Raw genomic sequence first — 27974 nt, 5'->3', positions numbered from 1 at the left:
TTCCCTCATACCGAGGCTTCCTAGTCCTCTCTTTCAGCAGTGCCACCTCTGTACAGTGCCAAACTGGGACAAACGGGCCACGTGACCCAAGAGGAGTTGTGCCCAACAGTTTTCTCCCCCAGTTATGAGTGCTCACTGAAACAGCTCATTCAGAGCAGCCACCCCAAAGCCTTATGTTTTGTGGAAGTGAGAGAAGATCCCCTTTTAACCACCAGTCGCTGAAAACTCCACATTCTCACCCTGAGCTGTCCCTGCATGGAGCCTTTCAGAGACAAGGGACAACAATAACTGCATGTTTCCATCTCATCATACAGAGACCTGGGATCCAATTCCATGCAGGCGTGGGCAGTATCGTATCTAGAGGTAACTGTTCCTTGGCAGCAAGAATTGAATCCACTGATTCCCTGGGTACCATTCCACATGGCATGACACAGATGTGCCTCCATGGCTAACCCTGTCCAAATTTAACACAGACACACTCCAAGGATGGGGGAGCATTATTACACAAACACTCCAGGGATAGGGGAACGTCACAAGGGTTATGTTGGCTAACCTTGCCTTTAAAGGGTAAGCATTGTTCTTCTAGAAAACATTCCATCCTCCATAAACTCAATTCATTCTCTTGTCCAAAATGGGCCTCTTAGAAAGTGGGCTTCTCATCCTGTGCTCTGTCCTTGTGTTGCACCTGCTCGCACATGCTGTGTGCACATGTGTGGCAATCAGAGGACAGCCTGCAGGAAGTTAGTTCTCCTTCCACATTGCTGAGGCATGGCCTGTGGTTTTTGACAGTAGGGAGAGTCTCCATCTCCATCTTTTGACAGGGGTGCTACAATTACAGGTGTGCACCACCACATCAGGATTTTTATGAGTTCTAGGAATTAAAATTCAGGTTCCTCACATCTGAGTGGCAAGCACTTTATCCACTGAGCCCTCCCCCTAACCTTACAGTGTGCCTAGTGTCACTGTGGAGGAAGGAGAGCAAAGACAAGCAAGGCCCATGACTGGGAGGATGCCTGGGCTCCCAGGACACTCCAGCTGAAATCCATTGTTCAGTTGATTCTCAATAGTGGGTTTAGTCACAGTTTAAACAAAAACGCACTCAGTGTCCCAGAAAAGAAATACATTTCTCAGCTCACAGAAAATTGTATGTCAAGGAGACATGGCGGGTCTACATGAAATTTTCTACTGGCAGACCTGGTGTTCTCAGGTTCTGAAATGATTTGAGTGTTGCCTTCAGTTTATCAGTGGCCATTCTCCTAATGAGAGCCTCACCTGCGTGCCCCTGGCCCAGTACTCACCCATTTGCTTTGCTAAACATCTGTGCCATAAAATGGCATTTGGTTGATGCCTGCTGATGTATGGGCACACTCAATTTAAGGATCCATTTTTCTTTAAACACCCGAGTTTCCTGGGAAATGCCAGGAAGTAAAATCTCAGCGAGGTACAGAATGGAACTGAGATTATGCTTCCAGCCGCATGAGAGAAACAGAGACTTTTAAAAACCGAGCCCATCACCGGGGAAGACTGATTCTGACTGCATCAAGGTCCTTTCTTGAAAATGCTACTAGGTCCAAGAGGATTATCAGTCCTGGTTTGTGTACCATGTATCTACACTGTGAAAATTTCCACCAAACAGCAATGGCAGGATTCACTTTCATCATTATATTTATCACCAAATGTTGTGTGTGTGTGTGTACACTCATGTGTGCCATGTTGGTTTGTTACAAGGAACCTGTGTTTGTCTGCTTAGGGGTTGTAAAATCATTCAAACGAAGACGTATTGAGCATGAAGTGGATGGCAGAGACTACAGAGCTGAGGGCTTGGCAGATGGTTCTAGCCCTGTGAGCTGAGAGAAGTTGATACCCTGAGCTCCAGTACATGGAGGAGACAGGCACAATAAGGCTGCATGTTCCATAAACAAAGAGGCAGAGAAAGGAGAATCAAGGGCTCAAACCCACATTCTTCACCTGCTGAGTTAAGACAGGGGACAACTAGGAATTTGGCTTGGTTAGTGGAGTATTTACCTAGCATGCATGAAGCCCTGGGTTCACAGAAAGATGACATGGTGGTATAAGCCTATAAGCCCAGCCCCCAGGAGGTTAGAGGCAGGAAGATCAAAAGCTCAAGGACTGCCGTATACAGTGACTCTCACCTTTAATCCTAGTACTCAGGAGGCAGAGGTGGGTGGATCTCTGTGAGTTTGAGGCCAGCCTGGTCTACTGGTCTACATACTGAGTTCTAGGGTAGTCAGAGCTACATAGTGATAGAATCAATTACACACGCACGCGCACACGCACGCACGCACACACACACACACACACGTGTGAGGAAAGGAAGGAAAGGAGAGAAAAGAAAAATGGGCAGAGGAAAATAAGAGAACTTGCAGAGGAAACTGTCATAGTTACCATAGTCAGAGCAGCCAGTTAGCTGCCCCCGTAGTCTTCCATTCCTGTGTTTTCCAGCTCTTCTGTTCATTGGCACTGTGTACAGCCTCTCTGAGGTCCAGAAGGCATGGATCAGTCTTTTGTAACACAATGGAGCCACCGTGATCCTTGTCTTTACAAGACAGGCCACTGTTAGCAACATGGCCAGAGCAGCAAGTACCACAGCACCTTTAAGGAAGGGCACTTCTGTGGAAGGCAGATAGATTTTCAGCCATGTTTTGACCAACACACACTTCTGAACACTAGCCTGAATCTATATCAGATATAGCCTAAAATATTTGTAAAACAAGGCCAGCCAGTCTGGGACAGGCTCTTCCAGGAAAAGGCAGAAGCATGGAGCTTTGCTTAAGTAGCAGTAGAGAGAGGCGTAGAACAGCCCAGAGACCCACATTACCTACCCACTCCAACCAGGGAGATAAGTGACTCTCTGGGGCTGTTATGGGGAAGCAACAGCTAATTGTCATAAATACTTTTGCATAATATAAATGATGTCCTAGACAATTAATTTAAAACCTGGTTTTAGGACAAGCAGGTAATGGCCAACTCACCCAATGTTCAGCTCATCCCTCCAATTGTACCAGGCAGCAAATTCAGCTTAGACCTGATGGATACATCCCTTCTGAATAGTGAGGTCAGCTGAGATTTGTAGTCTAGCAATCTGATGACTTAGGTCCTTGCTCATCAGAAATGCTGGCATGTATTTGAAAGGGAAATCCATTTGTCAATATGCCCCACGAGGGAAGATGCGATAGAAAGGAAGGCGTCTTCGTAGCAGCCTTCATTCCCTGGGCAAACCATAGGCTGACGGTGGGGGAGAAGGCTGGATGGTGTCTTTGTGGACCTGCCCCTGATTTTCCAGGTCTTTCCCTTAGGCCCAAGATCCTACTTGGGCAGTGACACCTCTTCCCTGCTTTTCCACGGTCCTCTGTGAATCTCCCTTGTCACTGACTGCAGCTCCTCGACACTTGTGCTGTTCCATTCAGAACGTCCTGTGGGCTGTTCCTCTTGGACACGCCAAAGTCTAGTCTAGTGAATGCAATGGGTGTGTAACAAGTAAGCTAATCTAAGTCTGGATGTTAGGAAACTGGTCTTGTCATAAGTTGATTGTCCCCTGCTGGCTGTCCCACTCAAGGAATCACAGAATAACAAAGACCTGAATGCGTTTCCTCTGTAGACCTAAGATGTGGTATACAGGGGTCTTAGACTAAAGCTGACCTCTCCTAGCCACCTGTCCAGTAAACTTGAGACAGACTGCTGTCCTTGGTTTCATGCCACACACTAACGGGTCATATGACTGTCTTTAGAGGTGGGTACTGTGGTAGATATCTCCATGGCTCGCTCTGGAGAGGAATCCCTTCAGAGAATACCCACTCCCAGGGGAATGGTCCAAGTGATTGCAGAATGCAGTGACGTGTTTTCCACTCATCTCTGTTGCTGTGGAAATGGATATTCCACATGCACAACTGTGCCCAGCATCTCAGCCTTTGCATATGTGATAGGTCATGCATATTCCTGTAATGAAACTTTCAGAGGCATAAAGGGTTATGCAGCACTGTGGTCCACCTCTGTCACTAGGCTTCCTTCCTGGAAGCAAGTTTCTTTGAATGATGCATCTGTAAAGCAGTCCGGAACACATGGAGGAGTATCCAGTCATCCTCTCGCTGCAGAACACACACTGAAGTAAACACTTTCCTAGCATGGTCTACATAACACCAAGGGAACACTCCTTGCAAGCCACTGTCTGTCGATAACAGTGTGCATCTTTGTCTAGATGATTCTTAACCTGTTGCCTCCTTTCGCAGAGCATCAAGAGTTTTGCTGTAGAAAGGTTGGAAAGAAAATGTCATCCCATTAAGCCAGAGTATATGGCTTCCCCCAAAGGTCCTGACTTTTGATTTCTGGGTCACTCACTGTAGACAAGAATCAAAGCAGGACTCAGGTTTCCATAACAGGATCCAAGTTTTCTTAAGTGGACAGATACCTCCAGCGTCAGTCTCCCCCTTCCTTCCCCTTGTGCTGTGTTTTGATTCAACATTTTACTTCCCTTACAGCTATCCGATTTTTTTTTAATGGAAAGTATTTTTGTTGGAGAAAGAGAGGCCACAGTGGCCCTCCTGGCATGTCTCTGGCTATAGAAGACCCACTAATGAATCAGCTTTGAGCAGTTCCATGCTGCCTACATCACCCTGATGGCAATTCTTGTCTTGTCTTAACAGCAACAATGTTTAGCCAGAGACTGACTCACTTATTACAGTGAAACATCCTAATAATGTCAGCCTAGGACCTCAGTGGCAGCTCTGGCTTCCTGTGACAGCCTCCAGACGTCCTGCCCAGAACCCTGGGAGAGCCAGACATGTTTGCTGCTGTAGGTGATGTGCAAGCTGATAAAAGGGTGATGGTCAACAGGGTTACATTTTTTATTTTGGCATGTTTGTTTTAAAACCTGAGAGAGAAGAGAGGAAGAGAACACTGCAATTCTGGACTGTATTACTGTTGCTGGAACACAGAGGGAAAGCAAAGGTCTGGGACCCCACATGATAGAGTAGGACTTTCCTCCAGGACCTGAGGGAAAAGGAACAATGTCTGAATTTGTTAAAAACACAGACTACAGAAAAGTGTGCTGGCATGAGCCCCCTGGAGTCCTTTGTTAGCTCCTACAGAGGAAGCTACATTTTGCCAAGCCCACACCTCATATGCAACCATCTATACCATGTCCTGTCCATGGCAACAGAGGACAGAGGAGCACCAGCACCGTTGCTGTCCTTGGGGCTTGAGGGCTTTCCATAAGCATCTTAGATGTTTGGAGTTTTACCACTGAAATGAACATAACGTTTGTCCTCAAAGCTGAGAGCCATCTGAGAGAATGTGATGAATAACAAGACTATGAGCATAAATTGGGACTATCTCGGGCAAGCTGTAATTATCTTCCGAGTTGCCACGATAAATCCAAACATATTAAGACAGACTGTAACAGACTTCACCTTTCCTTCCGCACAGCAATAAAACTCTGGTGTTATCTTTACCGCAGGGACTGGATGTTAAGTCCTAGTTAGCAGCAAAATTAGGATTGTTTTGTAAGGAATGATCACATAATCTGAGTCTCCTCATGTTGAGTGTGTGCTTTATTTTTACATTACACGTGGACTTCGTGCCCAGAGTTTTCTGCTCTCTGATGGGAAATACAGCTTGATTTGTGTGTGGCCTTCATTATCCAGGGCTTTGCTGCTAGGGTGAAATCACTGTCAATCACAACTGTCCAACGGCAGCAGCTCTTATTCATAGGTGAGTGCATGCCAGCCCCTAGGCTAAGACCTTTTTGGTGTCAGTCCTCATACCACCCCTGGCTGGGGGGTGGGGGGGCTACTATCATCTCTGCACATGCTCACAAGCTCACAAGCTCAGGACCCGAGTGTGCACAGCCAGCGTGGTCTTTATTCCTACCTAAGGTGTTGGTCTCTGTTCTAGAGCCTTGTGTTTCCTCTGATGAAATCCGACGCAGACATGTCACCTGTATGTCTGTCACCTGTATGTCTGCCCCCTGTTCAGTGGGCTCGCTCTGAGCGCAAGCTGTCTACTGTTCATTCTTGGCACATCTCCCATGCAGCTGTGGTTTACCGACTTACGGAAGTGGCCCCTTGGCTGTGCAGGGAGCTGTTGGACAGTGACTCTGGTATTGCATCCTCTGAGGTGGTTTTAGTACAAGCGCTGTGAAAACATCACAAGTGCTTGAAGAAATGTTTGGGTGCTACTAGATATGGGGGCTGCCGAGTCCTAAGACAGTGCAGGTCTTGGGTGACTTTTCAGATGGGTTTTTCTTGTGTAACCTCAATGGCTGGGACTACAGGGGTGCCCCACCATGCCTAGTCATGAAAGTGAATCAGTTCATCTAGTTACAGGACATCCCATCCTGGGGGGTGGGGGAGCGAAGCATTTAAATCTGGCACAGGAGTAACTGCTGGCATAATTATCTATGTTCTGAGAACATCTCAGATGTTCTTTTATTTAAGATGGACTACTCCCTTTTCCACAGACGTAGGCTTGTGTGCGTTCCACAGTGGCCTTTGGGTGTAAGTCAATATAGAATACCCCTGAATTCTCACTTTCACTCCGTGGTCGGTGGCACATCACACCTTAGCCCCCTGAGAGATCCTTACCTGTCCTGCAAGCCACTGCCTGACTCCTTCTCACAAGCTCTAACAGCATTCAGGTGGAAGATCTACAGCACGTTCTACAAAGAGACCCAACTATCTTTTTGGATCTTTACACCGGAAGGAGGACGGCTGTCTTGTGGATCCTGTGCATCCACAGTTGTGCCAGTCATTTATAAACTGGAGAGTGTCTGAAGCCATGGGTAGGTCCGTGGGACACTGGGAGAGAACCCTACTATCCACTGGACTCCTAAGACCTGTGGGGTCAGGTGACCACATTTGAGTGTACCTGTGCGATTCTTTAAGTGTTAATAAAATTCCACAAGGAGGCTAAAGACAGCCCCTACCTTGTACTGTAGGAGAGCTGTACATCTGAGTTGAAGCCAGGGCTACAGAGTAATGTGTACCGCCTTCCAGAAGTTTGCTGGGTCCTGGGATCCAGTTCCCGCCACAGAGCTGAGGAGTCACGTGCTCTGTTGTCTGTTGCAGGGCAGCTGCAAGCCCAGCCCTCCTCAGAAGCCTCTGCCTGCTGATCCACTGAGCAGGACTTCTCGCCTCACTAGTGCCGTGGTGAGAACCCCAGGGCAACAGGAGCCTGGGCACCGCCCAGCCCCCGTCAGGTAGGTGTCCTCTAATAGTATAGGGTAACAGAACTAACCACACTGGTATGCAGGTTATCAGATGTAAAGCCATGCTTCCTACCTGACCCCAACATGAGAATGATAGGAGATAAGTGTGAAAATAGGGGCTGGAGAGATGGCTCAAAGGTTTAGAACACTGGTTGTTCTTCCAAAGGTCCTGAGTTCAATTCCCAGCAACCACATGGTAGCTTATAACCATCTATAGTGAGATCTGGTGCCCTTTTCTGGTATGCAGGCAGAATGCTGTATAAATAATAAATAAATAAATCTTAAAAAAAAAAAAAAGAATTTAGGTAAGTGTGAAAACAACCAGGAAGCTGTAGCTTCAAACTACAGCTGTGCACATCACCCAGGGCTTTCAGCAATGGCTCACTCACCTGAGAGATCATGGCAAGACGACACAGGACAGCTGAGCTGCTGACAAGGGCACAGCCTGGTCTCCTACAGCACGAAAGCAGATATTGTCTGCATGAAGGTTTGACTGCCACCATCCTCTAAGACCTGCTTTGCCTAGTCCAGCAGCTGAGACTCTAGCTCAGGTTGGGAGATTGTGGAGAGCTGAGAGCTCAGCAGCTGCTCCATAGATGCAGCTCTAGGGCCTTCCCCACAGCTGAGTTATCTCTGGCTATGGTCATCTCCACCCTCTCCCACGGGGGCTGAGGCTGATGTAGCCCCAAATCCACTTACATGGGGAGAGGTTACCCACAGCTGTACTGAAGCTGGCCCGTGCCTTTGCAACCTAGCCAACATTAAATATTAAAGTGTAGACCGAATTGCACTTAAAACAAGGATAATAACTACTCAAAAAAATTGCTCCAAGACACCTGCTGCTGAGGTTGCTCACATGTATCTCCATGGTGAAATCCATGGCATGTTGGGCACTCTCCCACCTTCCACATTTGCTGGTGCTGCTGGGAGCATTGACAACGAGAAAGTCAGTCAGTGCTGCAGCTCCACCTCTTTTGCAGGGAATTTATTCCCTTCTTGTTTTTCTCAGTTCTCAGGCAAGAACATGCTAGGCAAGTGATACATACCCCCAGCCTTGGTCTCCCTAGTAGCCTGGGCTGACCTGACCCCCCCTGGTCCTTCACCCTCTTTTGCATTGGGATTATAGGCGTGAGCTACCACGCCTGGCTAGGAGACTGTTAAACCCGCAGCCCGCTCTTCTGACTTGCATGCCCTTTAGCAGGACGTGAGCTCTCTGAGCACCAGAAAACCAAAGGTTCTGACTGTTGGCCAGACAGCATGTTCAGTAACTCCTATCTCCGCAGGGGAAGACACACGTCAGTGATTCATTATGGCTCTTGGGAAGAATGTTGGCCTAGGAAAGAAATGACTGACTCATAAATCTCAGAGATAATGCTGGTCAAAGGGCTAAGAGAACAGTCTAGTTCACCACTGTGGAAATGCAGAAAACATTTGCATAGCATTTGAGTTACTTTTGATAGTCTACTAGATAAAAGCCCTACATGGACATGATGGAGTGGGTTAGGGAACACTCCTTTCCATAATGCCCCAGTTGGCAGCCTGTCTAACCTCTGCTGAAGGCAGCCTGGCTCCCCATCTCTGGAGCTGTGAACTGTGATCCAGTGGCCACTAGGCATGTTGGAGCTGGTTAAAAATAAGATTGAAACATACAAAAGTGTAAACATGTGCCAGATTTAACACTTAATCCTGCCCCTGTCAATTCAGTACTTTATGCTGATTGTACATTGAGATGTTGATAACAGTAAAATGAAATTTAGCAATAAAGCTGAGTTTACCACATCATGTGACTGCTAGAAACATAGAATGTGAGACGAGACTGGAGACATGGCTCAATAGTTAAGAGCACTGTTCTCCAGAGGACCAGAGTTCAGTTTCCAGCCCTCACACTGGGTGACGCAAAAGCTACCTATAACTAGCTCCAGGGGGTGTCAGAGGTGCCTACTTCTGGCCTCCACTCCACCTGCGCTCACATGCATAGACATTCAGATAAATAAATCTAAAAAGAAAGCCTGAGAATTACCAGAGCGATTCGTACCCATTTTTTCTGTTGAAAGGTTAAAAGGCTCTTCTAGAGTCAACTCATGGTTAGGAGGCACAGCTGCAGAGAGGGGTGGGAGTTCTTCAGTGAGGTCCTTGATATGATCAGCAACCCCCTCCCTTTCCCCCAAAAAGCTATCCTGGCCTTCAACCTCAGGTCAGGGTCAGTGGGCTCTAACCTGGGACACTCACCAGTATGCAGGCACAAGCTTCTTCTAAGGTCCTCTGTCCATGTCTTCTGTGAATCTAACTGCAGTTTTCTTTTCCCCTCCCTGGCTTGCTCTTGGTTCAGACCTGCCCCTAAGCATCAAGTACCCAGACCCTCCCACAATGCCTACGTCAAGTGAGAAGCCAGTCCGGACCGGTCCTCAGCAGTGAAGACACAAGTTTGCACTATCTTCGGCTCCACCGGAGTGATTTTCTTTTCTTGTACCGACTTTTAGAGTCTTTACAGTGTTTAAGACACCGTTTCTCCCAGACCTGTGAGCTACTGCCCTCGGTGCTGTGCTGTGGTGCTTTGCGCACTTGCTCAGGTACTTGTAAGTTATTAAATTATGCAGTGTCTATTACTGCGCAGGGCGCCGTAGCAGGCATGTGTACCATCCCGGGCTTTTCTACGGAAGAAAGGCTCCTTGTGCTTTTGGTTTTCTGGTGGACTTGAAATATCCTGCTTGACGGGATCCAAGATGAGATGTTTACTTTCTGTTTGAGGCCTTATTGGAAAACAGCTCCCCAGCTCCCCAAGGCTGTGTTATGGTACCAGACGCACAGCTCAGGAGACCCCAGGTGGAACCTGGAATGGGTTGTTTTGTTTTTATTTTTATTTTTGGAATCCCTATCTTGGGGTTGTAACCAGGGCCTTCAGGAAGGTCTTGGGACCCTGCATGCTGACAGGCCTTCAGGCCCTGCACCCTGAAGCTCTCAGACAAAGGTAGGATCTGGTTGCTGGCCAGCAGCTTTGGAGAGAACCTGGAGTACAGACCAGAAGGTTGGGGTGTGGCCACACCAGGACAGAGATTGGAACCCTAGTCCAAATAGACATCTGACCTTGAGCTGGGCCGCCATGAGCACCTTTGGAGAGCAAAGTCTGTGGTGCTGCTTCCAGAGGTGGGAGGAGCATCTCCCTGGCTGCCATTCACAGAGAGCTGGCATGGGCACATTGTTTACATTGGGAACAGTGGTGTTTCTACAAGAGAGCCACTGCCCGGGTGCTGCAGCCCTCTGTCTCCTTCCCCGTTTAGAGCTAAGCAAATTACCACATTGTCTTCTTGACTGTAATACAATGACCCTGTGTGCTGACAGATAGAGGAGGCTTTCTAGGGGACCATAACCATTTTCAGATGTGAACTGGTAACCAGATCTAGTCAATCAACTCTGAAGATAAAAATCTCCCTGCAAGGCTCAACTTATTAAAAATTAGGTAGAATCCATGTTTGCAAAAGCTATAACCACATGGAATGTGATTCTCATTGTACAGCCTATGTCTGCTATCCTTATTAGTAGCCATTGGACAAAGAACCCAAAGTTACCCATCTGTCCCCTTCAGGGCCTTCTATTTTCTTCAATGTAGAGACTCAGTCTTTCCCACACTTGAAACATACCTGTTAACGCCTCCTCTGATGACAAGATCAGTTCCCTAATGCTGAGGCTTATAAAAGGCAGACTCAGCCCTTCCACCTTGTACTCTTTCAATGTCTGACTGGGAAGCCACCTTTAGAAGCAGATCTTTAAGATGCCTCAACCCAGTGGCATGGGGAAAAAAAAATCATGTAAGACAAAATGCCAGAGGCCTTCACTGCCTCCTGGTAGTGGGGGGGGATGACAAGCTTTCCCATTAGAAGGTAACTGAGAGCAGTTCTGAAACTTGTCTGAGTGTTTTAGGCTCAAGGCTTCATTGGAAGGGTCACATCAATGGCTGACCTGTATCTTGAAGCAGAAGGGAAAATACAGCCTTGGAATTTGGTTTGCTTTCTAGAATTCAAAACTGGATTCAGTGCTGGGGAGCATGGTCTTCATGACTGTGGATAAATAAATCTATATCACAGATGCATAAAAGAACTCATAGCATGCCTCTTTTCATGGCACAGTGACAATATGGCTGCTGCTGAGACTCACACAGAATTTTTGTAACTGATGTCCATTGGGTAGCTGTATTAAGGCCAAACACACACAACTGGAAAGACTTACAGAACTGTGTGAGTGTGGTCTTGCAAGACACTCAAAGCCTGACCTGGAGCATGTAAGCACCTGGGTGGTGGGAGTGAGAAGGAAGCTATGAACCCATATTTCTCCTATTATTTCTGTACTTTGGTTTTGGAGGACCAGGGACAGTTTTGTCTAAAGGAGTTGAAGCCATGATCTTCTGCCATCACTGCAGTGACCACTGTGGGTGCCAGTGCCAGCTGGGCAGTGCTGACTGTTTTTACAGAGCCATGCACCCATTTCCAAATAAGAACATGTTTAATCCTGATATTCCCTTACAGGACAAGTAGTGTTTTTAAAGGACCACATCTAAGACACAGTGGTCATCAAAGAAAGCATATTTAGCAGTAACTTCAGTTTTAACAAAACTAAGAACCAGTAACCAGCATTGAGGTTTTTTGATAGTGGGTAGTTTTTCTCTCTTTCTATATCCTTCAAAGTACAGAAACCAAAATTAATACAGTTCAATTGCTGTCTGTCTTATGTGACCACACTTCACAGGAAGTGGAAGGCAAACCTTGCAGGCATGCCACTTCAAAGCTGGTCTCCTACAATATTCCCGAGTCTGTTTTCCCAGCACATGGAATCAGATAGAGAGCAACAATGCAGTTTTCTACTTCAAAACATGCATGCCGAGTTTGCGCTCTGTGTGTTTCCAGCTTACACATGTGGGATGACATCACAGAAACCACACAAGCAACAAATTAAATTCTACGGGAAGAAATACTCCTGACTGGTCTCCAAGGAGACATTTTTATGCCTTCTTAACTTTATTAAGAATTCTCAGGCTGAAGCTATGGGTCATTGTTCTCCAACAAATCAATACAACCCATCAATGCATTCTCTAAGAACTGCCAAACCCTGATCCGTGTTTGAATGTTCTTAGGAGCCTGTGATCCCCATGGTGCTACAAAGAGGCTGGAGCTGGGCCAGTGAGAAGGCCTCAGCATTCTCCTACCTCTCAGCAGATGTTTACTGAGCACTCTGAGCCAGCGACACCCTGACAACTGGGAGGGCAGCGCCTGGCCACTTGCAGCTTTTTTCTCTGAGGCTCCCTTCATGTTTTAATTCTCTTACATCAGACCCCAGCCAGGGCACACTTTGTCTACAGATCCTCCCCCACAGTTCTCAGATGGCCTCAGCCATACGCAAATGATCTAGACTAAAGAGACATCAAAAGTCCCAGAAACCCCTGGAACCAAGAGCTAGGTTTTTTGAGCACATGGCAAATGGGGAAGGATACTACAAAGGCAATTTTTTTTCTCTTTCTTACTCAGACCAGGAGCTATCCCTCCTCTCCTGCTTCCTTCACAGCACCTCCATCATGCCATGTACACAGGAAATCATAGGCACGTGCTTGCCTTTCTCTTTTGCCAATCCTAAGTGCCTTACTCTGGCCAGACCCCATGCCAAAACCTCTCTTATCCAAGGGAGTCAGGTCTCCACCTGTGGCACTACTTCAAGCCAAAGTGGTAACCGCTACAGGGTGTGGGCACCCTTCACAGCTCACCTAGACAGTGCAATCCAACCTCCTCCAGGGCCACGGCACATAGCAACCTCCAGCACACGCCAGCCTTGAACCTTTGCCACAGCATCTCAACCACAGACCTCCCTCCTGATGCCTTGCTCTAATTAGAAGGTGAGGTTGGCCATAGAAAATCAAGTTAGCACTAACTACAAAATGCTTTTGATGCAACCTGAATTTCCCACTGGCATCAGTTGTTTTTAAACTCTAATGAAGTAAGTAATGCTCCCAGATATGTGAGCCCCATGCTCACACCATTGGGCAGTGGGGACCCTTGCAGGAGACATTTGCACACATATGAATGTACCATTTCTGTGCCTTTTGTGGAGTACAACATACAAACATACAAACATACATACATACATACATACATACATACATACACACACTTCCATACATACTTATGTTAGGGACAATAAGAGTTTATTATCAAACCACTGCAAGCTTTTCTCATATGAGAGAAACTAGGAAAAGAAATGTCAAGTGTGGAACTGGCAGGACACCTAGGAATAGGCAGATATTGCCAGAAGGCCTAATACACAGAGTTATTTTGAATTGGAAAACGATTTGGCCCCTGCAAGCTGAGGGTCCCAACGCCTGCCTGTCTTTCTACACCTTCAAGGAGCATGTTCTGTGATATCTGTAATGATCCAAGAAAGTAACATTTTAGTCCTTAATTTAGCACATTTAAGTGCATTAAGTTCATTGGCCTGCATGCTGGGACTTCACTAGGCAGTGACCAGAAAACACACAAATCTCATGAGACTAGAAACAGAACCATCAGTCCTCCTTATCAGGACAACGTGGTAGTGCCCGGAAGAGCCAGTCATCTGAGTGGTTGTGGCAACAACCTGAGCTCCTCTAACTGGCCACAGGCTGCTTAGCTCCATTCTGACTGTTACATCTCAGTTAACCGGCACAGTCATTCTGCAGGGCTTTATCCACTGAGAGCGCTTTGGTTAGCTCGTGTTTTCACGCCTGTATGTTACATGCTGTTATTTCTGTACGCATTACTCATATGGGAGGTCTACAGGTAAACACAGCCTGCTAGTTCAGTAGAAAAATGTCATTGTTAAGAGTATATTATATCCAATAAACAGTAAACAGATAAACATTTCGGTGTCTCATTTCTCATCCAGAATGTTACTGATACAAAACTAAGAGGAAGGCCTTTTATAGAAAAATATACCTATGTTTTCATTCACTTGTATGTGTGAGGGCATCTTGGAACACTGCACAAGCACCTGAGGAGCCATGTTACCAATCCTGGGAACAAAGAGGGAAGAAAATGCCTGTCAGTACATAGCACTGGTGAGACAGTTGGGGAACCTGATGCCATTTTGAACAATGTGAATTCATAACCTATAAAAATTATTTTAAATTTTTATATTATTTATAGAAAAGTTCAAAGAGTAAGCAATTGTAGAAGTATCAGATTGTTGACAAAGAAAATGTAAATGCAACAGATAAAAAAACATAAATGCAAAACTTACACATTTTTAAAGTAGCATCCAACTTCATAAGGAAAACTGCAGAAAATGAAAATATTTATCATCTACATATATGTACTCAAAATTATAGCAAAACTAAAGGAGTCTTTGTTCATAGCACTTAACCCGAAACAAAGCAAGCAGGTTTTGTGATGTCACCAGGTGATTGACAAATGCACACACAGCAAACAAGCATTCCAAATTCACAGAATCTGACCTCTTCCCTAGTGCCTCTCAGAATCCAAGAAGAAATGTTTTTTTTTCTTTCAAATGTACCCTAGAAATGTAGAAATTCTTCAGCCACCTAGAAAATAGCAAATGTAACTCTGGAAATGAGGTATGCTATGGCCTGTTTCTCAGACTCCCAGAATTAGAAGCATTTACCTGATGTTGAAGTCCATTCCTCTGCCCTGTCGCTCATTTTCAATTTGGAGGGTCCGAAAGGATCTCATGAAAGGTGCTTAGCAAGTGACCCCACTGCCCCTTAGGATCAGGAAGGTTCAGGAAAAGAAACCCTTATGATGCTAGAACAAAATTTTCCCCAGGGAAAAACTCAGAGGCCTAAATACATAAATTACTAAACAAACAAGTAACAATGGGTGAGCTCAGCGTCTATAAAAGGAACAACAAAAAAAACTGCATTAAAAAAATAAATAAACTTGTAAAAATAAAGCATGTAATTTAATGAGTTAGAAAAACAGAACCATGAGTTACCCAGGGAGGGAAAATTAAGCAGGCTATAAACCACCTTCTAATCATCAGGCAAAAAGAACAGCAAATACACGCAGCCTTCGAGCACGCAGATCCAGCTGTGCACCAGAACCCAGTGAGACCATGTCAAGAATGTCTCAAGTAAGCATGGTTCAGTGGTAAGGCCAGACAGTGGACAATGTCACCAAGCTTTACACTGACAAGGAAGGATGCCAGGGACCAGAGAGTTCTCTGCATCAGACGGGGAGAGGGCAGTAAGGGGGATGTCACTGCTGATCACGAACAAGGCAGGAGAGGATAAGCCCATACACGAAAGGTGAACCGCCCAGACAACATCCACAGACAGGATTATATATAGTCCACAAGTCCTTAGGTGGCTGTTCTTTGAACTCTGCAGAGAAGAGTTAAAAACTGCCCGCACCTGAATCAATGGGCGGGCCTTCTTCCTGTGGCTTCCCCAGTGTTGACCCTTTCAGTAGCCTTCCCTACTTAACAACAAAAAGTCCCCTCCTGTGAGGGCCTTTGTAGCTGCCTTACTGGAAGGCCAAGTGAAGCAGTTTGTCCCCAGAGATGCAAAATGCATGTGGTCCTGCTGGTGTTCAAGCTTGGCCCAGCTAAAGCGCCCTGCATTTCTATCTTTGGGCTCTTAACCAACAGTTTTGGTGGTGGTTAGCCCCTCTTTGTCTACAACCTGTACGATTTGCCTCAAAAAATCTCATCTGCTCTCAAAACTAAACGTAGCTCACCGAGCACTGGTGAAGCTGTTCTCCCACCGGCAGGACAGCTTCCACCGTGTAGGTGAGCACGCGGAAACACGTGAACTGGTGAACCTGTCCTCCCAGCCCTGTCCTTCAGTCAAACCCTGCAAGCAGAACGGCACTGGTCTTCAGCTATGTGTTTTGGAGCTTTGATGTGAGGCCAAGAGCCTAAGAGAAAACTCCTGGGTGCTTAGGAGCCCCGCTGCAGGAGGCAACAGCAGCCTGGCCTTCAGTGGGGTGGGAGAGATAATAAGAAACACATGAGGGGAAGAGGGCCGGTCGGCCTGGAGCATCTCGAGGACAGCTGGGGCGGGGGGGAGTGGCCTGCGTGGGGACCCTCGTGCGCACTTGTTTTTGTAGTACCGGTGCGTAAATATTTGGTTTCATGTCTAACTGCAAAGGCACGGGGCAAGAAAACATTCTTGTTCTATAGACGCCCAGCAACAAGACCACATATGCATGTGCTTAGGTAAAAAGATGTATTTCAATGTGGGAAGAGTTGCCCATTACATAAACGTCACTGTGAATCTTCAACTAAATAAATAAATGCCTCAGCCTCAGAGACGCGGCTTGTCATGTGTCCAGCCCAGCAGTCACGGCTCGCTGTTTCGCTCAGGTCGACCTCAGGTGGCACTGCGTTCATTGGACAGAAGACTTCCTTGGCACCTTTTTTTTCCTCTCTTCTAGTAAGGAGAGTACATTCTGGAAAACCCACAACAAACAGGTAAATGCCCTTTGAGGTTTTGGCAGGCTCTGTGAGTCTGAAAGAACTACGAAGTCAGCTTCGATTGGCAGGAGGGTGATCCTCACCTGTCTGTCAAAAACTCTGGCCATTTCTAAGACACCTTTGCCAAACTGGAAGGAAACACAAAGTCCTTAATTTGATTACAGATCGGAGTGCGTACATTCATTTCTTCTCTTAAGAAAGATCTTCCAATAAACATTACCTCATTTTTCACTGTTGTATCTGCTCCTTTGTCAAGAAGTAGCTGAACTAACTGTTCATGATTATTTAAGACGGCAACCTGAAAAAAGAATAGTGGGGAGTAGTGTGGTGTGAGGAGCACTCCCCTCTACCAGGGCGCCCCTCCACCAGGGCGCCCCTCCGGAGCAAGTGAAAGCAGCAGGTCCCGGCTGGGCCAACCTCACAGATGAAAAGCAGCAAGTTCATTTTGTAAACAAGTCTATTTTGATCCCACAATTGCCCTGGGAACTGGGGTTGATAGCCCTTGGAGATGTACTTGTGCCCACAGGACAGTGCCTACTCAGGCATGCCCAAGTGAACTTCGGGATCCCAGGAGTTTGAGGCTAGCATGGGCAACATGGACGGCCCCATTTCAAATAGAAACTATAGTGACCTTTCCCTGATTGTTAATGGATAGGGGACACTATGTTACCAAACCCAGGGCTCAGATACAAGCTGCTCAACTCTCAAGCCAGGACTTGTGGTAACAAAACTGAGACCCCGGAAGAAGAATGTACCATGAGAGGTGTCTTTCCATCTTTGTCCCTCACGTTCACGTCAGCCCCAGCCTCGATGAGGAGTGAAGCTACCTTCTGGCTTCCAGTCACAGCAGAGACTCTCATGAGTGGTGTCCATCCTGAACCAGTGTCCACAACATCTACCTATGTTGCCAAAGAGACAACTGCCTCAGTCCAACCGCTTTTCTGTGGCATCGCTGGGCAGACATACAGGGTGTGCGCACATCCCCAGACTCCCTCATTCTCTAGACCTGTGGTGAGCTAGCTGCATTCATGTCTGTGTTGAGGGAGGGGGTGTGCTGAGTCTCTGCTGAGGCACCCCACGCACTCCCCGCTGGCATATTCATCTACAAGACAACTAGGAAGGGACCCAACTATACTTCACACTGGGATACCGGGTTTTCCTTCAGTAGATTTTTGTAATGTTTTTAAAGACTTGGTTTTATTTTTTATGTTTGAGTGTTTTGCCTACATATCATGTCTGTGCACTGTGTGTACACAACATCCACAGAGGCCAAGAGAGGCCATCCAAATGCCTGGGACTGAGTTACAAACAGTTGTGAGCCATCATCGGGTGCTGGGAATCAAACCCAGGTCCTCTGGAAATGTAGCCAAGTGTTGTTAAGTACAGAGTCATCTCTCAAGCCCCTGGCTGTGATTTTAATAGTGTTTCCTTTTTTTCCTTTCTTAATTTGAGACAAGGTCTTGCTGTGTAGACCAGGCAGCCTCAAACTCACAGAAATCCACCTGCCTCTGCCACTCCACTGCTGGGATTAAAGGCCTGAGCCACCACATCTGGCTCAGTGGTATTTCTTTTCTTCGTTTGATGTATCTTTCATAGTGCTTTAAATCTTGCCTGGAACAAGACAGTGATGACAAGAGTGTATGCCTTTGTATGTCACAAGGCTTACAATCTCAGGCAGAAAGACCAGACCCATCACACAAACTAACTGCATACACCCGTGCCCAGTGTCATCTCCAAAACACAGTGTGCCCAGTAATAAAACAGCCAATACCCACAACCCACTTTATAGCCAACTCTTTCAATTTAGTCTTCCAAAAGAAATAGTGTGGAATAAAAGGGCATAGATGTCACAGAATTCTAGGGTATCCCCAACCAAACCAGGCAGAGTAAGAATGGACATGAGAGAGAGCGTGGGAGTCTGCACATGCACAGTAGACATGTATATGCATGCACACACACACAGAGAATGCTACAGGCTGCATTCCTCAGAGATGCAAAGGTGATCTGTGGCTTCAGTGAAGCATCAGAACAAATAACAAACAAGGGGCTGGCAAGAGGCCCTGGGGTACCCTGGTTGTTCACGTACATGAGACTGAAGGATCATCTCGATCCCACCACTGTTCTTCCTCGTATAAATAGCCAGCTATGAGCTACAAGCTCCACTGTGCTTGAATAACAATAAAATAACCACCTGCCAGAACAAGAGGGTCTCCAAAGCACCTGCACACATATCCTGTCTAGTCCTAGGAGTGTAGGGTATGGGCATGTATTCTTATTCCTCGTTTAGAAATGATCAAGACTGCCTCTGGGAGTCCAGTCTCTTTCCCCAGATCACCCAGCCCATCAAATGCACAAACGGTTCCCTGTTAAGGGAAATATATCGCCCTCAGGACAAAGTCCTTACACTTGGGAAGACTGTAGTAGCTCTGCCTGGCTCTCTACCTTTCCCATGGTCTTCTGAAATGCCAGGTGAGCAACCTGGCAGCAACATGGAGGCTGGGCTGCCTTCATCCATCCCCACTGGCTGCTGTATACATCAGTGTCTCCAGGGAACCCATGCATGCAGGTCTGTCCTCTGCAAATGGCTCCTGGGCTACAGAAGAAGGTAAGACTTAACCCAAGTGGCTGAGCTGTGTACCTGAAGCCCAAAACACCCACACTTCAAAACTGCAGAACCTGAACGTTTATATCAAAGAGCCTGCCTGTCTAAAAATCGTTTTCCTTTCCCGGAAGGCGTCAGCTTGTTTTCATTACAAACTTACTAAACAGGACATTGTGGCCACCACTGTTACAGAGAGCTCTTTTACTGAGAACAGCCTGCTAAGCCTTCTGCCTTCTTGCAAATGTTTCTCAGGCATAAAGCTACAAGAGATGTGGTGAAATGGAATTATCTTAGTGCCTGGGATTTTTCCTTTGAGGTAAATCAGTTCTTTGAGAGCAATGGCAGGAGCCAGTGAGACCCGAGTCAGAAGTCCTGCTTTCCCTCACTAACACCTCAGAGATGGACTAGACATATCTACTAACACCTTCTGCAAAATGAGACTTTCCCAGACGAAGCTCCAGGTCATTGTCTCAACTTCCCAGAACTCACCACCTGCCAATCACACTCAACACCAACTAAAACCTCCATGTGTACACATGTATACACAATATATCCATACAAACATGTACATACATCACAGAGAGAGAGAGCATAAATGAAAACAACCCAACTTTGAAAGCTATGAAAAGCTGCTAGAACTGTAGCAGCATCTCTGCATCGCCAGCATATAGCAGATGCTCAGCAGGGCTTCAGTAGCAACTAAACAGATGCCAGCAATGAATGCAGGGACAGAGCAGTAACAAAGACACCTGGAGCCAGCTCTGAGCTCCACCCACTTCCCTCGCCTCCCATGATAAGATGAAGCCTGGCTGTCACCTCAGGTCCCCAAGAATCCTCCCAGGCCTTTCAAGCTCATGAGCCCAAACTCCTGTCAAACTTTTCTCAGAGCAAGTGACCAGGACTGCCTGCCTCCTCCAGATCCCAGAGGATGTTTTCAAGTTCTTTCTAGTGCAGTGTAGTTAACAAGGAAGCAAGGAAGGCCGTACCTCACAGCCGTCCTTTATCATCCAGTCAATCACAGGGCAGTGGCCTCCATCTGCAGCCCAATGCAGAGCCGTGCAACCTCCGAGGTCTCTAGCATCCCAAGAAGCTCCGTGTTTTCGGAGGTATTTCACAACATCCAGATGTCCTGCATAGCATGCAAGCATGAGGCTGCAACATACAGAAGAAACAGAGTCCGCTGGAGGTGCTACCACTGACCTTGGGTCCTCATTTTGACCACCAAGATTAAACCCAAAACTCATCATTTGAGTGAGAGAAAAAACTGTTTATCCACATAAAATATACACAGGTCCATCAACTGATAAATAAAATGTGGCAAATCCATACAATGAAATGTTGGGTTAACCATGAAAGGTAAATCAAGTCTGCAGTGTAGAAAAACCTTAGAACCATATGATAAAAAAAAAAAAAATGACAGGCATCAAAAGTCATAGCATAGGATCTATTTACATGAACCATCTAGGAGAGGCTAATGAGGAAGACTAGAAGTCAGCTGGTAGCTGCCTAGGGCTGAGAATGGGCAATGTACTTAGGATACTGCGAGAGTCATGAAGCTGGCTCACATGCTGATGGGTAATGATTAAGTGAATGTATCTTAAAGCAGCGCATTCTATGGTGTGTGGACAATGTCTTAATTTTTTTAATAAAAAATACTGGAGCTGGCAAGATGGCCCTGTGGATAAAGTGTGGTGCCCCAGGTTCAAGCCCAGAGGCCACATTGTGATGGAAAGCATAGGGTCCTGAAAGTTGTTCTCCTCTCTCCATGACTACCATGGCCCATGAGCACTGATATACCTACACACGTATGAACACATACAAAACAAAATGTAAAAGTGTTTTGAACATGACTACTGGCTATGGTTTAGTATAAATTATTGAATTTTAAAATATCCATAAGACCCAGATTATATTCAAAACCAAGTAGTGAAGGACCATACTGTCCTTGTATAGTATGTGAAGGTCATACTGTCAGTGATCATTATTAAACCAGTTCCTTACTCTAAGACAGAAAGTTTGCTTATTTACTGCCGCTAGGCTGGTCCATTCCAGCTGCTGAGGAGTTCCTCCTTGTACACTGCCGACTAAAACTGAATCATAAAATTCTTTCATGAACCTCCTAATCAGTTAGCTAGTATGGGCAGGGACCACTCCCAGTTTTAAGATGTTCATGGGGACTGATGCTATGAATCTATTACCTTATAAATTATTTTCTATATGCCGTGAGGAAAATATAACTTCACAGAGATCTAGCTGTCCCCACCACCACCCGAATCAAGTCTGGAGTTGGTACCTGTATGTGTCACACAGTGTGGGCCTCCACGGCCGTGTCAGAGAAACAACACACGGTTCCTGCTGAGGATAGTACTCCGGAATAGCCAAATCTTTATGGCCTTACTGTGGAAATGCCCTTGCTGGAAAGACAGGGTTAAGCGAGCAAGCTAGATGCTTTGGGAGGTGATGGAGGCAGCCCCAGAACACAAAGTGCTGAGAGTAGTCAGCCTCAAGTGTCACTGCTGTGAGGAGGGGAGGAAGGAGAAGAGAAGAGAGAATAAAGGGAGAATAGACTGAAAGGTAGAATGGGGGAGGAGAGACTAGAGAGGGGAGGAAAATGAGAAGGGGCATCAAGAATGGCGGCAGGAGAGAACTGAGAAAGACCAGGTCTTCAATCAAGAAAATAAAACCACAGAGGCAAACCACCAGGCCCAGTATGGGAGCGTAGACTAGAGCACGGTCTTGCCCCCATCCCTACCACAAACAGTGCCATCTGAATGACCTGAGAGTGGGTGAGGGTGACACCAGAGTATGATGGCAGCTGGACAGTGATGACCTTGCCTCCAGGAGTACACGCTAAAGGTGACTGTGGAACACATGGGTGGAGGGGGTTTCCACAAATATGGACAAATGTCAGCACCTGCCAAGTCTGGGTGCAGCACGGACCGGTGTTTTCTGTGTTATTCTTTTATCTTTTCTAAATGTTTGAAAATGGTCTAAATAAATAGTTGGAAAACAAAACGGAAGAACATCTTGGTAAGAAAAAGCCGTCCCTAAATGGCTGCACAAGGACACTGGGACAACTCAAATCTTTTAACATCCTAAGTAATATGCCCTGACCGTTAAGTCTTAATTGTACATCTGGCCATTTCCTGACCTTAGAATGGAATTGCTGTGTGGGTGGCCATGACCTTTCTGGGCTTTGTATTAGCACATACTCATTGTCCTCTCCTTCTCCTCCCACCTCCTGTCAGCCCACTCCTCTCTACTCTTTCTGCTTTCACATCGTGTCTGTATGTCTGTGAATCATTTGTGCATATATAGATCTCAGATTGTGTGTGTGTAAACCACTTGTATAAATGTAAATCTCAGAGTGTGTGTGTGTGAATCATTTGTATATAGGTGGATCTGTGTGTGTGTGTGTGTGTGTGTGTGTGTGTGTGTGTGTGTGTGTGTTCTTACATAAAACGGGAGGAAAATGAAGATGAACGCTCAAATTGTCACTGACACACAGCACACAGCAAACATTCCACCACTGAGCCGGACTCCAGCCCTCAGGGTTTAATCCATGTATATTCCCAAATGGTGTGCCTCAGGTCATGCTTCTGGCAATTCCATTTGAAAGCATCCATTCTATTCTGCTTTTCCATTATTAATTGTCAAGTATACAGGTGGGATCTTATGCAGCCAGACTAACGGCAGTTCATGTGGATCTCGGGAACTGCACACCGCGGCCTCTGTGTACCACCTTTCTGTGTGACTTGCTTCCTGCACAGAGTGAGTCCTTCCTGGCCGTGGACGTGCGTTCGGGTACGCTGTGCCCTGCACATTCCGTAGTGTTTCCCCAGACAGCCCTCAACTCTGTATCGTCTCCTTGGCTAGCTCCTTCCCACTTTGTGCCTTGCGCAGTACAAAGTCAGTTACAGCTGCATCCCTGCTTCCTAATACGACGTTTTACATTTAAATCCTCTGCCCACTCGACACGTGCTTTGGTGCTTGCTGGAAGACCAAGATCTTATTTTTTTCCAAATATCCTCTTTCTAACACCTTTTCCATTGGTCTGTGGCACCTGGACCACCGTATGTTAAGTTCTATCTATCCTGCTCATCTCTTTCCAATTTTTTGAACAGTGCCCATCTCTCTAATTAGTTTAACTCTTAAGGCATTTTAATAACTGTCCCCATAGTCTTTGACAAAGTTTTTTAGTGTCTATTACCATCTATTTGTTCTCTCAGATAAATTGCAATCGTTTTGACGGGTTCCCAAGAATAATTCCATTTGAGGCTACATTCAATCTATATGCTAATTTGAGAAAAATGGGGAATGGTGCCACAGTCTTGCCATTCCAAAGTACTACATATATCTCATTTTTTTAATCTTTGGATCATTCAGTATAGTTCTGTAGATGTATATTTTCATCAGGCTTCTTGCCTTTTGGGACTTATTCTATTCTACTGTGTTTAGATATTAACCAGTTAGTACCTTTTTTTTTTTTTAACAGTCTCAATAGGTAGCCCTGGGTGGCCTGGAACTCACAGAGATCCTTCTGCCTTTGCCTCCTAAGCACTGAGATCAAAGATATGTGCCGCCACACCTAGCATCAGATTAGATAATTCTTAAATCACGTTGTAGCTACCACATCAGGAAAACTCCTTGTTAAATTTCAAGTGAAAGTTCTCTCTCTTGAATTCTGCAGACCAGGAGAAATCACACTTGTATCTCCCAAAATAATGTCCAATCATGAAATAAAATATAAGCCAGGCCCTGTTTCATGCATTCTCATATATTAACCCATTCATCGCCCACAGTAGCCCCATGGCTTACATAGGGAAGTGCACTGAGGTAGCTGTCCAGGGACTGAGGTTTGATACCATGCTTTCTGATGTCTGTGCTCCTCAATGCACCCCTACCCCAGCTCTCTGCAAACTCAGAAGGATTTGCCAGTGCTAAGAAATAACATTGGAAAACTGTCTGAAATGTTTTTTATAAAGGTAAAATAAGTAACTAAACAACCCATTTTTATGGTGTTGGGCAGGACAGCAAACACCTAGCATCCCATCTCCTCCAGAGGTTGAGGCAGGAGAAGTTTGAGTTCCAGAACAGGTTGGGCAACACAGTGAGACCAACCACTCTCCACCCCCACCCTTACCCCCACCCCCCGTCCAAAGGCTGGGAAGTCTGTGTGTGGTGTATGCACAGGAGTCCTGCTCTAGCACTCTCTGCCTTACTCCCTTGAGAGAAGGTTCCTCACTGGGCCCAGAGCTAGGCTAGCCATCAGTAATCCTCAGCCATCTTCCTGCCACCACATGGCCCTACCACCGTACCTGAATTACAGGTGCACACACCCATTCTGGCATTTTACACAAGTGTTAGGAGTTAAGCTCTTTACTTACTGGACCATCTGTCTAACCACAAAATACTTTAAAATGATGCATTGTCTTAGGATTTCTATTGCTGTGATGAAACACCATGACCAAAAAGCAAATAGGGGAGGAAATGGTGTATTTGGCTCACACCTCTACATTGAGAGAAGCTAGAACAGGAACTCAAATAGCACAGAAACCTAGAGGCAGGAGCTGATTCAGAGGCCATGGAGAGGTGCTGCTTCCTGGCTTGCTCCTCATGGCTTGATCAGCCTGCTTTCTTATAGAACCCAGGACCACCAGCTGGGCTGTCCCCCATCTATCACTAATTAAGAAAGTGCTCTATAGGCTTGCCTGTAGCCCAATGTTATGGATGCATTTTCTTAATTGAGGTTCCCTCCTTCTCAGATGACTGTAGCTTGTGTCAAGCTGATGTAAAGCTGTCCAGCACTTGTATACTCATTGTGCATAGTGTTAGGTTTCATAAGGACAGTTTCTCTCAAGTAGATCCTGATTTTGGACAACACACTCCAATGCATACCCTCCACCCTCCTCACTTTCTCCCTGAAGTTAGTCTCCTCTCTGCCCTGCCTTTTCCCGTTTCTGCTTTCATGTCATTTATACATAAACGACTGTGTGTACCTGTATAAACCCTAGATTCCAGATTTGTCAGAATCCGGCTTCTTTCACTTAATCTGATGATGGCCAGCTGCATCCATTCCCCACAGGGCATCACTTCATGTGTTTTATGACTAACACTCCACTTGAGTGGACACATTTCTCCAAGTACCCTTCTGCTGACAGGCACCTAACTAACAAGGTGCCAAGCCATACAAAGTTCCCCCTTTACCTTGAATCTACTAAGAAAGGGTGTTAGGTCAAAAACCTTCTGATGGGAATTGCCTTACCTTCCTCAATACCTTTCTGGCTGGGAAAAAGGGATTTATAAATATGAACTCCTACAAACGTGCAAAGGACCTGCTGCCCTTTTTCCCCAGTAGTAGGGACTGAACCCAGAGATTTGCACATCTAGGCAAACACTGAGCCCTTCTCATGTGTTATTAACTATGTTGATGTTCGCCACAGTTTTCCAGCCTGTCTTTGCTGTCGAAAGCCCACGCTTAATGCTGACACACACCAATCTAAAGCTCACAGGCAGCCAAGCAAGAGCCTCCATGAGTGAATGCTTGAACACATTTTCTCAATTTTTACATGGATATTGTACATTTTAGATTTTCCACTACTTGGGTTGATTCTGGTGGCTTTTATTTTCTCCAAGAAGCATCCATTCCAACACAATTATCCAATCTACGATGGGACACAAAGCACCATTTTCTTTTCATTTTTAAATACCTTCTATTGTCATTATTATTTCCCTTCCCAATGTCCTATTTTATTTCTCTCTTTCACATACAAGACATTGGTTCATCATGAAGATTTTTCTTAAGAGGTGACCCTTACATTTTTGCAACATGAAAATTCCCATCAATCGGTTTCTGGCTCTCTTTTGGTTCTTTGCCTGTTTTCTGCTTTCCTTACATTTTTTTTTTCTTTTGTAAGCTGAAATTGTTCTTTTCAAAATCTTGAGCCAATCAATGTCTTAGTTCCAGATTGGTTTAAGAGTCATTCAGAAAACAAGCTTGAAATTGGTGTCTCAGTGTTATCTGTCAATGCACTGGAATGAGTAGACAGGCTTTCTGGCTTTAGAAAGCTGCACTTTGGGTTACGGAGCTGACTTGGTGGTTAAAGTGCTTACTGTGCAAGCAAAAGGGCCTGAATTCAGGACCCTGCCGCTCATGAAGAAAGCCAGGTGTGACTGCGTGCACCTATAACTCATGACTGTGGTGGAGGCTCCTGGGAAGTTGAAGACCAACCAGCCAGCCCAGCTGAATTGGCAAGCTGGCAGCCAATGAGAGACCTGTCTCAAAGGGCAAGACGAACGCCTCCTGATTATGGCTCCTTTAAGTGAACTGAGGCCTCCACGTTTACATCCACATCCATACAGATATGAACCCACACATACGTGCACACACAAAATACGGAGAGTGATCAGAGTCTGTGCAAGCAGTGTATAAGCCTTTGTCCTGCCTGTGAGCATCCAGAAGAAAGGCACTGAGTTTGCCTAACTCACCCATGCACTAAGTATGGTGCCTGGCCTGTAGCCATCAAGTAAATGTTGGCACTGCTGAAACAGTTCAATCTAGTTTCTACAACAGCTGGTACTCAAGTTTTTCAATGTTCCTTCATCTGCCCATGAATACCAGGCTCTTCCTCAGCCTCTCCTGTAACCCCCCAGATGGCGTGGTGGAAACTATGGCAACATGCTGCAGTGGTGCCTCTGGGACTTTGGCTGCTGCTTACAAACTCCTGGCTTTGTGGGCAGCAGAGGAAGACTGGAAGGTGACAAGGCCCTTGGCCCAGAGCTGGTGGTGCCGTTTGAATAGCTATGGGTACTGAGCTGGAAAGGGCTGGACAGCTTGTGCCTGATGAAGAAAACCACAAGCCAGCCTCTGTCACCCCATCTTCCCAGTGGGGTCCACTCACCGCTCAGGACTTTCACAACAAAGCAGGACAACCATATAAGGCAAAAAAAAAAAAAAAAAAGCCCCTCTGGGTACAGCCTAGTAACAGAGCAGCAGCCATGCCAGCTCTCAGAGGTACCTCCCGTCCCCTACCTGTCCTTGCCACTGCCATTCTTCAGATTCACATCTGTGCCATTGGAAACTAGGATCTTTACAAGCCTGCAGGGAACAAAGGTGAAAGGGGTGAGATAAAGGGCTGGGGGGATGTGGAGCCCACGGTAACCCCATGAAACAATAATCTGACGTTCACGGCATCCCTACAACACCCTTTTCTCTGCCCACTCTGAAGACAGGCTCTGTCAAACTGGTAGACACTGATCCCTACCAAAGATAGGGGCCCAGTCTTCCATGAGTCGCTCATCATACCCAACCCTGCCCACATGGTATAAATAGTTTGTGTCATTTTTGTGGCCATTTTTAATATAGGATCAAACAGAAATACTTAATGAGAACACATTTCCACTGTCTGTCAAAATGATATTGTTGCAATTAAAATATGAATATGGTTGTAAAGTAAGGTGCTAGCACTTACAGCCAGCCCTGTGAGACAGGTAAATGGCAACCGCAAGAGAAGTCTGTTCCTAACGTGTGCCTCAATCACCTTTGTTTAAAGAGATTCAAATTCCAATCATGACTATTGCCAAGAAGTATTCAATACATGGTGTGAGGCTAAATGCAAACTCACCTGCAAGCTGCCTAACCTGGCACACATGCCCGAATGGAAGCCACTCTGTGGGACCGTTAGGGAAAAGGAATAGAAG

The 27974-nt window shown here is 46.1% G+C and overlaps 2 protein-coding genes across 3 annotated transcripts in view; one reads left to right on the top strand and one right to left on the bottom strand.

Annotated features, from left to right (window-relative positions):
- The window catches only part of Adam12 (ADAM metallopeptidase domain 12), a 319335-nt gene extending 305237 nt beyond the window's left edge, over nt 1-14098 (top strand). Inside the window, exons 22-23 of the mRNA XM_060381368.1 lie at nt 7083-7213; nt 9552-14098. Coding sequence (XP_060237351.1) covers nt 7083-7213; nt 9552-9606 — 186 coding nt within the window. The 3' untranslated portion in view covers nt 9607-14098. The remainder of the gene's footprint in view (nt 1-7082; nt 7214-9551) is intronic.
- Nucleotides 14099-16112: 2014 nt separating this feature from the next.
- Nucleotides 16113-27974, bottom strand: part of Fank1 (fibronectin type III and ankyrin repeat domains 1) — a 94787-nt gene continuing 82925 nt past the window's right edge. The window contains exons 7-12 of one of the 2 annotated variants that reach the window (XM_060381343.1): nt 27307-27372; nt 20261-20426; nt 17428-17571; nt 16893-16970; nt 16756-16800; nt 16113-16647 (exon numbers count right to left, since the gene is read on the bottom strand). In XM_060381343.1, the coding sequence (XP_060237326.1) occupies nt 16585-16647; nt 16756-16800; nt 16893-16970; nt 17428-17571; nt 20261-20426; nt 27307-27372 (562 nt within the window). In that variant the 3' untranslated portion in view covers nt 16113-16584. The remainder of the gene's footprint in view (nt 16648-16755; nt 16801-16892; nt 16971-17427; nt 17572-20260; nt 20427-27306; nt 27373-27974) is intronic. The other variant, XM_060381337.1, reaches the window with a different exon arrangement.

Source organism: Meriones unguiculatus, chromosome 1 (assembly GCF_030254825.1).
Source record: "Meriones unguiculatus strain TT.TT164.6M chromosome 1, Bangor_MerUng_6.1, whole genome shotgun sequence".
NCBI lineage: Eukaryota > Metazoa > Chordata > Mammalia > Rodentia > Muridae > Meriones > Meriones unguiculatus.
Note: the sequence above shows the minus strand (reverse complement) of the source record. Positions and strands in the feature narration are given on the sequence as shown.